A 16,170-nucleotide genomic window follows, 5' to 3' on the forward strand; every position below is an offset into this window, starting at 1 on the left:
ATATTCAGAAAAAGGTGGAGGATATTGAAAGGCGGAAACCATGTTCCGGAAAAATTCGGAATACATGGTCCAAAGACCCAACCTATTCGCTACCACTTAATGCAGCGCCCAAGGAACTGCAGCCGGATGACATAATTCGAATCGTGAAAGGAAAAAACCATGAATAACCCTGATCGAATCGGATTAGATGATCTACAAGAGTTAGCAGAATCATTTGCTAACCTAAATATGGTTGATCTAAAGATGAACCATGGAGGTGATATGCCCAAAGCAGAGCACCACAAGAATAATCGTCTAGGAGAGGTGAGGCTCGTGAGTCTCGTGAAGAATCGTGAAGAGGTGATGAGGTCCCAAGGTTATAAAGTGGCCAAGCGTGACAAAGGCAACATAAAGAATGTGGAGTTTTCAACGGGCAGGGACCAATGCTCAATACTACGAGGCACTGAACAGCGTCGTAAAAGGAATCCAGCTTTTCAGCACCTCTGACAAGGTAGCCATTAATGTTAAAATTCTCAATGCGGACATTTCGAAGATGTCTTAAGCACAATTGACATTGCATAAAAATATGCTCAAATAAGTCATCAAGCGTAGATGATTGATGTAGTCTCGATTTTAATTATGTATTTTATTTTAATTATTATAATATTGAAATTAAATTTTAATAAAATGTTAAATTTGAAAATAAAAAATAAAATAAGAAAATTATAATTTCTTTAAAAACCCATTAGAGAGTGAAGGTTGTGAGGTGAGAATCACCTCCTTTAGAGCCACTTTTAATGCTTTTGCATCGGAGATGCTGTAACCTGTAAGCCTGTAAGCTCTTTTATGGAGTCGCAGAGCTTCTCTATTTGAAAAGTCAATGTTATGAGCTTGACCTTGAAAAGGAAAACACCAATTTTATTAGAGTTTCCAAAATCTCATCCGTGTTGTAAATATATCTTCTAAATATATTTTATATGTATTGATCAAGAAATTTCCCTAAAATCTTAGCTTCCTACTTGTATAAATAGAGGCCTTTGGCCCTCATATTAAATACACTCCATTGTATTCTCTTCTCTATTTTCTCGCTTCTCTCTAGTTTATAACACGTTATCAGCACGATAGTTCTAGTTCTCTCATCTCCCTTCGATCGTAGAAAGGTAATTCTATTTTTTTTTGTGCCATCATTATGTGTCAATTTTATGTAAATCATATAAAAGTGTAGTTAATTAAATAACTTCATCTCTATTTGATTATACCAAATTAATTGGTAGAATTTTTTGATTTCGATCGCTATAATTTTCGTATGTCAATTGTGAATAGGAAATCACGCATATTCAAATCAATCCATGCTTCAATATATTATGTCATTATTTTTTATTTTTTATTTTTTATTTTTTTTTATGTTAGTTGTCGTAACTCGTAATACTGTTTTGAATAACTTTAATCTTATACACTGTTTTCGATTTGCAATTCATATACACGTGAATATATATATTAATGATTTGCTTGAATGTTTTGGTTGAACATGTATTATTTTATCCACTGCATGTATTGAATGATTTGGTGAAACAAAATTTTGTTTTTCGGAAATCAATGCCATACACATACGTATTATTTTATTAAGATTGTCAAAGCTTTGTAACAATTGAAATTGTGATTTTCATTAAATATATATATACATATTGTCACAGCCCACTTCCCAATGACGGGTTAACAGGGGTTATGACTTGGGGTGAACAATAAGAAATGGAAATGGACAATTACTTAACATTAAAGTATATGAAAATATCACTTATAGATAAAAAGCTAGGATCATATATGATCATTTGGATACTTATAAAACATACACATAAAAGAGAACTGATTAAGGTGGGTTACCCAATAACACGTGTAACAACTTCATAACATAGAGTTATCCTAATCAAAGTGTTTTGCAGCGGAAAAACGTGTGAGATATACATATGAAGATGTATACTCAAGGTTATATTTCTTGAAATGTCAAAGGAACACCCGCTCAACATCATTCCATTCCATCAACTGCTCAACCTGCACATTTAGAAATACATGCAGGGCTGAGTATAAAAATACTCAGTGGGCATAGCCGAAAATACAACATGCATACATATATAAATTGAACTGCCATAACAGTAACACACAGGGGTTTTCTTAAATGACCTGCGCTTACTAAAATATTTCTTTCATTTTCATAAAGTCGATCGGCCGATCATTTTCCTTCATATGATCCATATCTGTTCCTTTCTGTCACGCGCCGGGAAGGAGGCCTCCTTACCACGGACGCCAAGACCGGTCGCAAGCGACTCGCGGTCTCCATGAGTGTACACGTTAACCCTAGCTAGCGACCTTTGTCTAGCATAGGATCCCAATTGGATTTCCTTTAAAGTTGGCGAACCAACACAGATAGGATACATATAAAAACATAAACATTTTTGGCAGTCAATCATTTCATAAACATTTCATTTCATTTCATGAACATTTCATTTTCATTTCATAAGAGTCATTTATCATTTGGGCATAATAATAAACTGAAATTAACAGTTAAAATCATCTCATGCATATATTCGTATAAGAGGCCTACGACACGCAGGGGATCTCTATATACGTATAGTAAAAGTAATGCCCACCTGTATAGGCAAAGCCTGTCGTTTAACCTTATCTCTGAATCGGAGTAGCAGTGCTAATCCTTCTGATGCTCAAAGCCTACAAGAAATCTATTCTCAATAGGTCTCCTTAAATCTAATCTTAAGTCATGGTGTAGTGCTTAACATTCTATGATTCACTTAGCCGGGTTTTCAAAATTTAATAAATAAATAATTGAAAACATTTCTCTTGAGTTAAGAACACCAACAATATTCTTACTCATCTTTCTTTAATAATTGGAATTATAAATAAAACCAATTAAATCATAAATAGTTTTATTGCAAAATATAATGCAATTTCATGTCATGCTTAGCATATAATAAGTAATTTACTTAAAATATGCACATAATAATAATTTAATATTATTATGAAAATTATCCTTTAAATAAATTAATCAAACTAATAATAGTTCAATTAATTAAAAATAAGAAAACCCAATTTAATTAATTGAAGGCAATCCAAAGTCTTTAAAAATAATTAATCAAACTAATTAATAGTCTAATTAAATAAAATAGGGAAGCCATTTAAATAGATGAAATAGAGCCCATGCTTAAATAAATAATAGCTCATATAAATTTAAAAGATGAGGCCCAACTCAATAAAATAGGAATGGCCTAGACTGAATAAAATAAATCGGGCCCAGCTAAATAAAATTAAAAATCGGCCCAAGCTTTTAAAAAAATCGCAGCCCAAATCTATTTAAAAATCGGCCCATCACTCATAAAAATCGGCCCAATATTCGGCCCAAGTCCCTCAACCCTATTTCCCCTTCTCTTCCTCCCTTCACTCTCACGCACACAACATATCTCTCTCTCCCTCTCAGCCGCTCACTCTCTCTCTCGCCCTCTGCGCTCTCCTGCCGCCGCTACCGGACGGCAGCGCCGTCCCCGGAGGCCGGCGGCTCCGCCTCCTCTCTCCTTCCCTTCGACCTCTCTCCTTTCCTCACCTCAAGTCTCCCTCTCACTCTTCCAGAAGTAAGCTCGCCGGAGGAGCAGCGGCGACGAGCCGCGCCATCCTCGGCTCTCTCTCAATTGCCCGTTCCTCCCTCTCCCTCGGAATTCCGCTGCCGCCGCCGCCGAAGCTTGCCAGAGCAACAGCGACAGCCGCTGACGACGCTCGGCTCTCCCTCCTCAAGTCGACGGCACCAAGGCCGCCGGCCATCACCCCTCTCTCTCTCCTCCTTGGCGACAGCAACAGCAAGGCTGCCGCCTCCCTGAACTCCCTCTGCTCTCTTAACTCCCCCTGTTCTAGGTCCGGCAGCCGCGGTCAATGGCTCCACGCCACCACCGTCAGCACACCCCTCCCTCTCTGAAACTTCCGGCTACAGCAGCCTTGGCTGCCACCGTCGACTACACACCCTCAGTTTTCCCGACTCAAACGCTCCAAACACTCAGATCCGACAGACAAGAACAAAGTTCAAAACTTCAATTATCGACATGTTTCAAAATATTTCTACTCTTCTTTCTTCTCTTATTTAAAAAAATAATCATGCTCTGATGTATATATATATAATGTACATACATATATGCTTGTGAATGTGTTGGTTTTACTGGAGTTGTATGCTATGAATAATTTAGATGAAAAGCTCAGCAGAGTAAAGAATTTGAGAGAGAGATATGCAGTGTATGGTTTTTAAAAAAAATTGAACCTTTGAAGCTCTTTGCTTTGCTAGGGAGTTGTTACTGCACAATCAAGAAGGAAAAGAACTTAGATTCTTATTGCTGTAGAAAGAAGCTTGCTGCAGGTTGAGAAATTTGGTGAAGGGGCCTTACGAAAATATTTTGGTGGAATAAGTGAGAGAGAGCTTGGCTGTTGTATATCTTTGAAACAACAGAGGAGTCTTGGGGAGCTGTAAAGATCCTGCAAGGAGCTGTAAAGATCCTGCATAAGATCTGCTAAAATTTGGGATAAGATTTGCTAAGATATGTAATGATTTGATTGCCTGTAAAGGAGTAGGTGTAGTGGGTGTATTGCAGTAGGGAAGTTGGTGATGTGCTGTAGTAGAGGAGTTAGTGGTGGGAGTAGGTGTAGAAAAAAAAAATAAGATAAAATAAAATAAAAAGTCTTCCAGGTTGTACTATGAAAACTGTAATAATTCTTCAGTGTTTGCTTAAATAAAAGCTCGTGAAAATGCTTTGATTGCTAAATTAAATAAATATGCAATGCATATAAATTTAATAACTAAATTTACAAATGTTTTTGTAAATCATTTTTGTTGGAATTAAAATAAATTCTTTTTCTCAATCCGGCGTGAATCATCTTAAATCTTAAGTTCAAAATAAATTCTAAATTTAACTCAGGGAAACGGGGTATTACACATATACACTCTTAAATGTATAAAATATAAATGATTTGCAGCCCTTAAATCATCAAGATCTACGGTTGATTCGTAACCCTGTTGGATGAATTTGTGGTCCTGAGTTCGAATCCCAAAGGTAACAAAAATTTATTTTTCGCAATTCGTAACTCTGTTGGATAAATTCATACGTGTTCAACATAAAATTCGTACATTAAGAAACGTTTATATTTTATACACTTAAGAGTGTTTTTCAGCCCTTAGATCATCAAGATCTACGGTTGATTCGTAACCTTTTTGGATGAATTTGTGGTCCTGGGTTCGAATCCCAAAGGTAGCAAAAATTTATTTTTCGTAATTCGTAACCATGTTGGATGAATTCGTAACCCTGTTGGATAAAATTCGTACATTAAAAAATGTTTATATTTATATTTTAAGAAGTGTTTTTACTGTAGCCCTCCCCTATATATATATATATATATATATATATATATATATATATATATATATATATAGGGAGAGGTTCAAGAAAGAACCATTAAATAAAAGAAGAACGAAGAATTATTTTCAGTCATTCGATCATCAAGATCTACAGTGGATGCATCATCTTGTTGCATAAATGCAGATGCCGGGTTTGAATCATGAAGTGAGCAATTTTTTTTTTATTTTTTTGAGTGCATTAATTTTAACAGCGAATGCATTTAATTTTTACAGTGGATGCATTAGATTTGATGGTTCTCACATTCTCACAAATAATGTAGTTCTCTCTAGAACCACACCACATATATATATATATATATATATATATATATATATATATTCACTAGCATCGTATATGTTTATATACAACAGAAAATTGGATGGTTAAAATTAATTTATTTATTATAAAGTTTATTGTTATCAATTTTCATGTCAAATTTCGTATTTTTTTGTGTGTGTTTTGATATGTTATATTCTGAAATATACTATATATATGCAATTTTTTTTATATAATCTTGAAAATTAATTGATGCTATTTAAATAGCACAAGTAGTATTCTTGAAGAATATTACATTCGAGATATTAAATTGATGCTATCAAAGTAGCACAAGCAATATTCCTGAAGAATATTACATGCTCTATGAGAAAGTAAATTAAATATTTGGATAACATATCCTTGATTATTTTGTGCAGAATTGCACGGATGGCAAACATAGCCAAACTTGAGTTCGTCGCCCTTGACATCTTGGGCAAGAATTATATGTCATGGACTCTTGATGCAGATATTCACCTGATCTCAAGGGGTCTAGGAGAAACTATAAAAGAAGGAAACAAAGCGTCCGACCAGGATCGCGCTAAGGCACTAATATTCCTTCGTCATCACCTTCATGATGACCTTAAGACAGAGTCTCTGACTGTCAAAGATCCATAAGAATTGTGGACGAACCTCAAAGAAAGGTTTGATCATCAAAAGATTGTCGTCCTTCCTAAAGCTCGTTACGAGTGGATGCATCTAAAACTGCAAGACTTTAAGTCTGTGAGTGCTTATAATTCTGAATTATTTAGAATTGTTTCTAAATTGAAACTTTGTGGAGAGAAAATCAGTGATGCTGATATGCTTGAGAAAATATTCTCCACGTTTCATGCTTCTAATGTGTTGTTACAGCAACAATATAGAGAGCGTGGTTTCAAAAAGTATCCAGAATTAATATCTTGTTTGTTGGTTGCCGAGCAAAATAATGAATTGCTCTTCAAAACCCACGAACTCTGCCCCACCAGTTCCGCTGCATTGCCTGAAGCCAATGCAACTTTCAACCACGATAATGGACGTGGTCGTGGGAACCAACGTGGACGTGGGCGTGGACATGGACGTGGTAAACCACATGATGCAACCTTTAGCAACAAAAGGCATAAAGCATCCAACGAGCATACAAAAAGGAAGGTGAATGCCAAAGGTGTAGCATGACGGGACATTGGGCACGTACATGCCGAACAGCAAAACACCTTGCGGATCTATATCAAGATTCAATCAAAGGAAAAGGCAAGAAAGAGTCCAATAATGTTGACTTTGACGGTCCAATTGATACTACTCATTTAGATGTCTCTGACTTCTTTGATGACCCAAAAGAAGATAATATGGATCAGTTGATCGGCGGTGGTATGCTTGAAGACAATAATATGGACTATTTAATCTTTAATATTTTATTTCTAGTTGTTAAGAAGGCATTGCTTATTTCTGTCATTTACTTTCAATATGTTGTTTTTTTTTTATTAGAAACATTTGCTTATTTCTTTATCTTAAAATGCTTATTGAATAATAATTTAAAAAAATTCAAAAATATCTCAGAAAATCAAATGAAATCTAGTAATATTTGTCTTGCTGATAGTGCCACTACACACACTATTCTTCAAAAGAAGAAGTATTTCCTTAAGTTGACATTAGCCGAGGCTAATGTCAACACAATATCAGGTGCATCAAACATCATTGAAGGCTTCAGAAGAGCTTGTATCATTTTGCCAAATGATATTAAATTAAATATTGAAAATGCCTTGTACTCTAGTAAGTCTAAAAGGAATTTACTAGGTTTCAAGGATATCCGCAATAATGGATACCACATCGAGACAATTGCGGAAGGTAGCATTGAATATCTATACATAAATTCTTTTGTTTCAGGCTATAAGCTGACAAAAGAAAAATTAGCAACACTACCTTCTAGAATGTATTACACATTCATAAAAGCAATTGAGACAAACCATGTCATGAACGTGAAGTTAAATGACATAAAAAGCTTTAGGTTTTGGCATGATAGGTTTGGACATCTTGGAGTAAATATGATGCGCAGAATAATCAATAATTCATATGGGCACAACATAAAGAATCAAAAGGTTCTTTCTACAAATGAATTCTCATGTGATACTTGTGCGCAAGGCAAGTTAGTTATTAGACCTTCATATACGAAGGTTAATACTGAATGTCAATATTTCTTAGAAAGAATTCAAGGAGACATTTGTGGACCTATACATCCACCTTGTGGACCTTTTCGATACTTTATGGTATTGATTGATGCTTCTTCTATATGGTCACATGTATGCTTGCTTTCTACTAGAAATACAGCATTTGCTAGACTACTTGCTCAAATCATAAAATTAAGAGCTCAATTCCCAGACAATTCAATTAAAAATTCGTCTTGATAATGCTGGTGAGTTTACGTCTCAAGCATTTGATAACTATTGTATGGCTATTAGAATTGAGATTGAACATCCAGTAGCTCATGTCCATACTCAAACTGGTTTAGCAGAATCGTTTATTAAACGTCTTCAAATTATTGCTAGACCATTACTTATGAAATCAAAACTCCCAACTTCTGCTTGGGGTCATGCCATATTACATGATGCAACATTAGTTCGACTAAGGCCATCAGCCAATCATGAATACTCCCCAATGCAGATTATTTTTGGCCAAGAACCTGATGTTTCTCACTTACAAACTTTTGGTTGCGCGGTTCAAGTCCCAATTGCACCCCTACAACGAATAAAAATGGATCCCCAACAAAAATTTGGGATATATGGTGGATTTGATTCACCATCAATTATAAGGTATCTAGAACCTTTAACGGGTGATTTATTTACTGCACGTTTTGCAGATTGTCATTTTGATGAAATGACATTTCCAACATTAGGAGGAACAAATCTACATCTAGAAAAGCACAAGGAAATATCTTGGAATGAGAAAAACTTATCACATTTTAATTATAGAACAAATCAATGTGAACAAGAAATTGAAAAGCTCATTCACTTGAAAAATATTGCAAATCAAATTCATGATGCTTTTGTATATACAAGCACAATCTCACATACATGCTACAAATACTCCAGCTAAAATTGATGATGTCCCTGAAGGACAAATAGCTTTGGCAACAAATGAGTCTAAAATTTGTCAAAAACGTGGTCGACCAGTTGGTTCCAAAGATTATATGCCTAGAAAAATAAAGGGGCAAGATGAAAATCAAACAATGACGAAAATAACTAATCAACCAAATGAAAGTGATGTAATTCCTGAAGAATTACAAGTATCTGAAAATCATGATATCTCAATAAATTATTTACATTCAAATCAGATACTAGAGAGAGAAAATATCATCGTTGATGATATATTTGCCTTTCATATAGCTCTTCAAGTTTTAAATGAGGATCCTGAACCAAAATCTGTTGCACAATGCAAACAGAGACTTGATTGGCCAAAGTGGAAAGAAGCTATAGAAAGAGAATTAAATTCTTGTGATAATCGGAAAGTATTTAAACCTATAGCCTTAACTCCGGAATCTAAAATCCCTATTGGATATAGATGGATTTTTGTGAGAAAGAGAAACAAGAAAGATGAAGTTACGAGATATAGAGCAAGACTCGTAGCCCAAGGTTTCTCACAAAAACCAGGAATTGATTATGAGGAAACATACTCTCCAGTAATGGACGATATTACTTTCAGATTTTTGATTAGTCTGGCTATGTCACAAAGGCTTGATATGCGCCTTATGGATGTAGTAACTACTTATCTATATAGGTCATTAGATAATGACATATATATGAAAATTTCCGAAGGATTTAAAATGCCCGAAGGATTGCAGTCAAAACTCAAAAGCATGTATTCAATTAAACTGCAAAAATCGTTGTATGGGTTGAAACAGTCTGGTCGTATGTGGTACAATAGACTGAGCGAGTATCTTTTGAAAGAAGGATACAAGAACAATGATATTTGCGCTTGTGTTTTCATTAAGAAAATCGAAAGTGGATTTGCAATCATAGCAGTTTATGTTGATGATTTAAATTTAATTGGTGTTCCTGAAGAGCTCAATAAAACTGCTAAATATTTGAAGAAAGAATTGGAGATGAAAGATTTGGGAAAGAAAAAGTTTTGTCTTGGTTTGCAAATGGAACGTATCCGTGGAGGAACGTTTATCCATCAATCCACATATACAGAAAAAGTGTTAAAACGCTTTTACATGGATAATACGCATCCATTAGCATCACCAATGGCCGTTAGATCTCTTGATACTAAGAAAGATCAATTTCGACCAATTGAAGAGGGTGAAGCAACTTGGTCCTGAAGTACCATATCTAAGTGCAATTGGAGCGTTGACTTATTTGGCTAATAATACTAGACTAGATATAGCTTTTTCTGTCAATCTTCTAGCAAGATTTAGCGCTACACCCATTTTGAGACATTGGAATGGTGTTAAACACATTCTACGTTATCTAAAGGGTACCATTGACCTTGGATTATATTATCAAGAAAATTCGGATAATACTCTAGTGGGGTATTCGGATGCAGAATTTTTATCCGATCCACATGAAGCTAAGTCACAAACTGGATATGTTTTCACATGTGGTGGAACTGCTATATCATGGAAGTCTATGAAGCAAACGTTGACTGCAACATCCTCAAATCATTCTGAAATCATTGCAATCCACGAAACAAGTCGAGAATGTGTATGGTTGAGAAATGTGACGAGTCATATCCAAGAGTCGTGCGGGTTAGCTTCATCAAAGGCCAAACCAACTGTTTTATATGAAGACAATGCTGCTTGCATCGCGCAACTCAAGGAAGGATACATCAAAGGCGATAGGACGAAGCATATTTCTCCCAAGCTCTTCTACACACACGACCTTCAAAAGGATGGCGATATTGACATTCAACAAATTCGCTCAAATGATAATCTGGCGGACTTATTCACCAAGGCATTACGGACATCGACATTCAGAAAGTTGGTACACGAGATCGGTATGCGTTGACTCAAAGATCTTCAATGATCTCAAGTTCAGGGGAAGCAGTTGTACTCTTTTTCCTAGCAAGGTTTTAATGAGGCAACATTTTTGTTTAGGGATTGGTCAATCAAGGGGAAGTGTTGTAAATATATCTTAGATATATCTTATGTGTGTTGACCAAGAAATCTCCCTAAAACCCTAACTTCCTACTTGTATAAATAGAGGCCTCATATTGAATACACTTCATTCGTATTCTCTTCTCTATTCTCTCGCTTCTCTCTAGTTTATAACAATCCGTCAATTTTATTTTATTATATTTTATTTTTATCTATTATGAGTTGGACAGCTCCGATGGAAAAGAATTTTGGTGTTTTATATATTCATTTATGTTTATGTCCACCTAAAAACCTGCCAAAAATCGCTCTGCATTTATGTCTTTTGATAAATTAAGTACAATACTGGGCCTATTTTAGCTAGATACTTCTATAATTAATGCCACAAACATAACGGTAAAACGTGATTAACGACTATTAAGAAATCCTTGAGAAATCCATGGCAATGAAAGAGACTCATTTTTATTTAAAATATTGAACATGCCTAGTAATTAATTTATTTACTTTCGTTATGCCGTCATTTCAATATATAGTTCTTGCATATCTTTAGTAAAAAAAAAGGGGGGGTTCTTCCATGGCCCTCGGGATCCATTTAAATACTCAGTCCTTCTTCATAATGCAGAGATCCTGTCGGAATTTCCCACTCGTAAAATTTATTCATTATTAAAATGATATAATGATATTACTTTGAGATACAGGTTTTTTATTTTCTGTCATTTCTATGTCAAAATTGTTGTTTTCCTTTTCAAAATCAAGTTCAATTGAGATCTTCAGTGAGTATTAATTGAGCTGGGACCAAATTCATTTAATTCGCTCAAATAATGCGCAGAATTGAATAATGTATGCACGTTTAATATATGGATGCGTGACATTGCATGGAACATCAAGTCAATATTAGAGAATAAAGTCGAATCCTTTTAATCTTTTCTAATTACTTTAAAATGCTATATTGTAAATATATATCCATTGAGTGCAATTACGTTTGAAAAAGATTAGAAAATATGCAAGGACAATACAAATAAAAATAAATTTAAAAGTCCTTAATCAATTATGAATTTTAATAGTTTATGCATGCAAAAATCGAAAGGTAGTTTGAATTTTCGCAAGTTGGAGGCTTTTAATAGGGGTTTTGAGTAGATTTGTGGTGGGTTTGTGAGTAGAAGCATACGTCTACTTGCGTGGATAATGTTGATGGCGGGGAGTTTTATTTAAAAGCCTTTGAAGAAGCTGAATTCTCAGCAAAGGCTGCATGCTGCCCAAGGAGGGAGACGGACACTGGATTCCCCTTCCAAGTGGAGCTTGATTTTTCTATTCACGATGTTAGTGGTGCAATTGGTGTGGGGTTCTTGAATTCGGGATTCCGATGGCAATATTGGGACGTACGGAGACTATCTTGATGGGAGAATTGCATGCTATGCTTCTGGGTATTGACTTCTGTTTGGAGAACGATATTTTGGGCCGTTAATTGGTTAACTCTGACTCTATCTTGGTTGTGCATGAAGATTATAAAAGTATGAATTCGCTTTGTGACTGGATGTTCGAAGCTTTTGTGCGCGCTAAAGAACATATTGTTTTGGATTTTCGGCATGTTTGTTGTGAGGCTAATAAAGTCACCCATTGTTTAGCTAGTTTTGTAGCTTGGTCGGATCATAGTATAATGATCTAGAAGTCAGATTTTTCATTTTGACTTTCAGATATTGTGCATCGTGATTTAATATAGTTTGGTTTTATTCTCAAAAAAATTATGAGTTTAAGTTCACGTGGATGTTGATATCTCAACTCCAACCGAATGCAGAAAAAAGACCGAATATTTTTAGGGTGTGTTCTCTTTGATGGATAAATTTATAATGGGAAAATAGAGAATAATAAAAATTTATGTCTTTAAATACCTTCTTTCTTTCCTCATTTTCTACAAAAGAGAAGTTCACATCAATTTGTAGAAAATGAGGGAAAAGAAATTAGACATTTAAATACATAATTTTTTGTTATCCATCATTTTTTCATGATAAATTTACCCACCAAAGAGAACATACTCTTAAACTATAAAAAAATGTTTAAATTGGATTTTTGGTACTAAGTTTCAAAAGTTGGGTATAAATTAGGGGTGTAAGTGAGTCGAGCTACTCGGGATCGACTCGAAAATTACTCGAAATCGACTCGGTATAAGTCGAGTCGAGCTCGAGCTCGAGCTAATCGACTAGATATCGAGCCCTAGTTCGAGTTTCATCATACTCGACTCGTTAGGCTCGCGAGCCTAATCGAGCTTTCAAAAAAATTATGATTTTATCCCTATGCTATAGCTTAATTACTAATATAGCTCATAATATATACAATTTGTTGAAGCATGTATGAGACGAGCTCAAACGAGCTCGATCTCACCGAGCCTAAACGAACGAGCTCGAGTTCGATTAAGATTCAATAATCGAGCCGAACCGAGTCGAGCTCGAGCTCATCAAATATGCAATTGAGTCGAGCTCGAGCTGAAAAATCTCAAACTCGAGCGAGTCGAGCTCGAGCTCGAGCTTGATACATATAGACCGAGCTCGAGCTCGAGCTCGAGTATGTCAATACTCAACTCGACTCGACTCATTTACACCCCTAGTATAAATCATACTCTCTCCGTCCATGAGACACATGGATTTTAAGAAAGTGATAGATAGTAGTGGGTATTACTATGAGTGGAGTTTCAGTCTCATTATTATTGTGTGTGGAGTTTGTGGATCCTATTATTATAAATAAAAGTGAAAATAATATTGTGTACGAATTAAAATAGTAAAAGTGAAAACGATATTGTAGATCGATGAAGTAAATGATTGCAAATAATGTTAAGAGTTTGATCAACAAAATTTCTTCTAAATTAAAAAATGAAAACCACATTTAAGAGCATCAACAACGGCGGGTGCAATGGCGGGATCGAGCCCGGCCTATCGCACCCGCCAGCGTTGCCGAACCCGGGAGCAATGGAGAGGGAGCAAGCGGGCGCACCGGGTGCGAAGGAGGGGCGGTGGCAACACGCGCCCCTTTTCAAGCAAAAAAAAAACTATATCAAAAATAAAATTAAATCCATTGCACCCAAGTGAGTGCAATACCATTGCTGGAATGAGTGCAATAGAAGTGAGGACCACTTCTATTGCACCCAACAAAGCTCACGGTTGTTGATGCTCTAAGTGAGTTTGATCACCGACTTTCTTCTAAATGAAAAATGAAAACCGCATTTAAGTCGGCACATTGTTATGAGAAAGCGAAATTTCAAAAAATGGCATGTTCATTTAATCATTTATATATCTATACTTATTATTAAAAAAAGGGTAAATATCATGAAAACCCCTGAAGTATACCGGCTTTATCAAAAATACCCTGAAATTTTCAAAATATTCTCTAGACCCTCAAACTATTAGGTTTTTATCAAATATATCCCGCATCTATTTTTCGGTCACAAAAAACGTGATGTGGCTCGCCGGATGTCACAATGTAATTTATATTCTATTTTTTAAAAATGCAATGGCAAAAACGACGTCGTTTCGTACCATACCATTTAAAAAAAATTCACTCTGAAATTTAAAATTCACTCCTATCGTATTTAAAATTCACGCTAATAACCTAGAATTAGGGATAAACACGATAGAATATGGTACGAAACAAAGTCGTTTTTTCCATGTCATTTTAAAAAAAATAATATAAATTACATTGTGGCATCCGGCGTCCGGCGAGCCACATCACGTTTCTGGTAACCGAAAAATAGATGCGGGATATATTTGATTAAAACCTGATAGTTTGAGGGTTTAGAGAACATTTCGAAAGTTTCAGGGTATTTTGATAAAATGAGTATAGTTTGAGGGTTTTCATGATATTTACCCTTAAAAAAAAGTCTTATTTTATTAGATTTGATTTATCAATTTGATCTCTATGTATGTAATCAATTTTAGAGTAATAGTGTAATGTGATATATTATACTATATATTACCTCTTTATTTATTTTATTTTGAAAAAATAATCTAATGATTTCATATCTATTAGTTTTATATATTTATATAAGATATAAATTATTTTACATATATATGAAATTCTTTTAAAATTGTAATTAAGTTTATTTATTACTTTAAGTTCGATACCATCATGTTAGTGTATATATATGGAAGGACTACCGTGAAAACACTTCTTAAAATAAAAATAAAAATATTTTTCAATGTACGAATTTTATGTAGAATACGTATGAATTCATCCAACAGGGTTACGAATTGTGAAAAATAAATTTTTGCTACCTTTCGGATTCAAACTCAGGATCATGAATTCATCCAACAGGGTTACGAATCAACCGTAGATTTTGATGATCTAAGGACTGAAAATTGTTTATATTTTATAATTTAAGAAGTGTTTTTATTTTAGCCCCCTATGTGTGTGTATATATATATATACACACACACTTATATAACGGGATAGGGTTATCTCTTGAAGAAAAAGGAAGAAGATATGACGAGAAAAATAAAGGTAGGGAAATGAAGTGAGAAAATCCCTAAAGTGCATTGTTTCATCTTCACTCAAAAAACAAATCTTGCCAACGGAAAGAAAGACATGCCAGACGAGAAATCAGACCACATTTTAATTTTATTATTATTATTATTATTGTTATTATTATTATTATTATTATTATTATTATTATTATTATTATTATTATTATTTAAGTTTTTAATTTAAACATTTTTATTATGATTATTTCTATATTTGCTTTGCAGCAATGCACAATTTTCGAGTGCAAAATAATTCATTCTTTTATTTAATGCGAGAATGGCCCTTATTTAATAACTCACCATTTTTCATTTTTGTGATATCGACTATGATGGGTACCACGTGAAACTCGATTTCTTTTTTTTGTATATAACTTTCAATTACATACATACGTGTTCAGTGTTCTCTTTCAATTATTTTAATGATCCAAATTGTAGTGTACCTAATTAATCATTAAAGTAAACTCCGAACATCTCCTTTGGCACATGTTTCGACTTTATTTTTATATAATTTTCTCCAATCAGTTAGTTGTAACGAAATTATCTCCAACAACTGTACATAATGTGTGGTATATAAGTAGGGTATGTCTAAGAAATTTGTGATTTATTCAATTAATTATAAAATGGCGTCGTAAAGACGTCGTCATATTTCATATACATTAAGTATAAGAGTTGGATCACTAATATCTTTAAAATATAAATTACGAATCATGAATTAATTTTATATAAAATATATATGAATTTGTTATCAAAATAAGATTTTTTATTACAGTTTATTCCTATATATATATATATATATAGTTAAGTTCTAATGAGAATGCAATATTTTGTAAGAATTGATAATATTATCATGAAAGACATCTCATTAGAGCAC

At 34.3% G+C, this 16,170-nt stretch overlaps 1 protein-coding gene and 1 long non-coding RNA gene across 2 annotated transcripts; one reads left to right on the plus strand and one right to left on the minus strand.

Moving 5' to 3' along the window:
* Window positions 1-1,731: 1,731 nt before the first annotated feature.
* Window positions 1,732-4,624, minus strand: LOC130992473 (uncharacterized). Its single transcript, XR_009091294.1, has 3 exons — window positions 4,289-4,624; window positions 2,625-2,700; window positions 1,732-2,028 (listed from the first exon to the last, which is right to left on the minus strand). It is a non-coding gene; the product is annotated as an uncharacterized LOC130992473 (long non-coding RNA).
* Window positions 4,625-6,119: 1,495 nt separating this feature from the next.
* On the plus strand, window positions 6,120-6,881 carry LOC130993803 (uncharacterized). Its single transcript, XM_057918839.1, has 2 exons — window positions 6,120-6,322; window positions 6,482-6,881. The coding sequence occupies exons 1-2, from the start codon at window positions 6,120-6,122 to the stop codon at window positions 6,879-6,881; spliced, it is 603 nt and encodes a 200-aa protein (XP_057774822.1).
* The last annotated feature ends 9,289 nt before the right edge of the window (window positions 6,882-16,170 follow it).

The sequence above is a fragment of the Salvia miltiorrhiza genome, chromosome 7 (assembly GCF_028751815.1).
Source record: "Salvia miltiorrhiza cultivar Shanhuang (shh) chromosome 7, IMPLAD_Smil_shh, whole genome shotgun sequence".
Lineage (NCBI taxonomy): Eukaryota > Viridiplantae > Streptophyta > Magnoliopsida > Lamiales > Lamiaceae > Salvia > Salvia miltiorrhiza.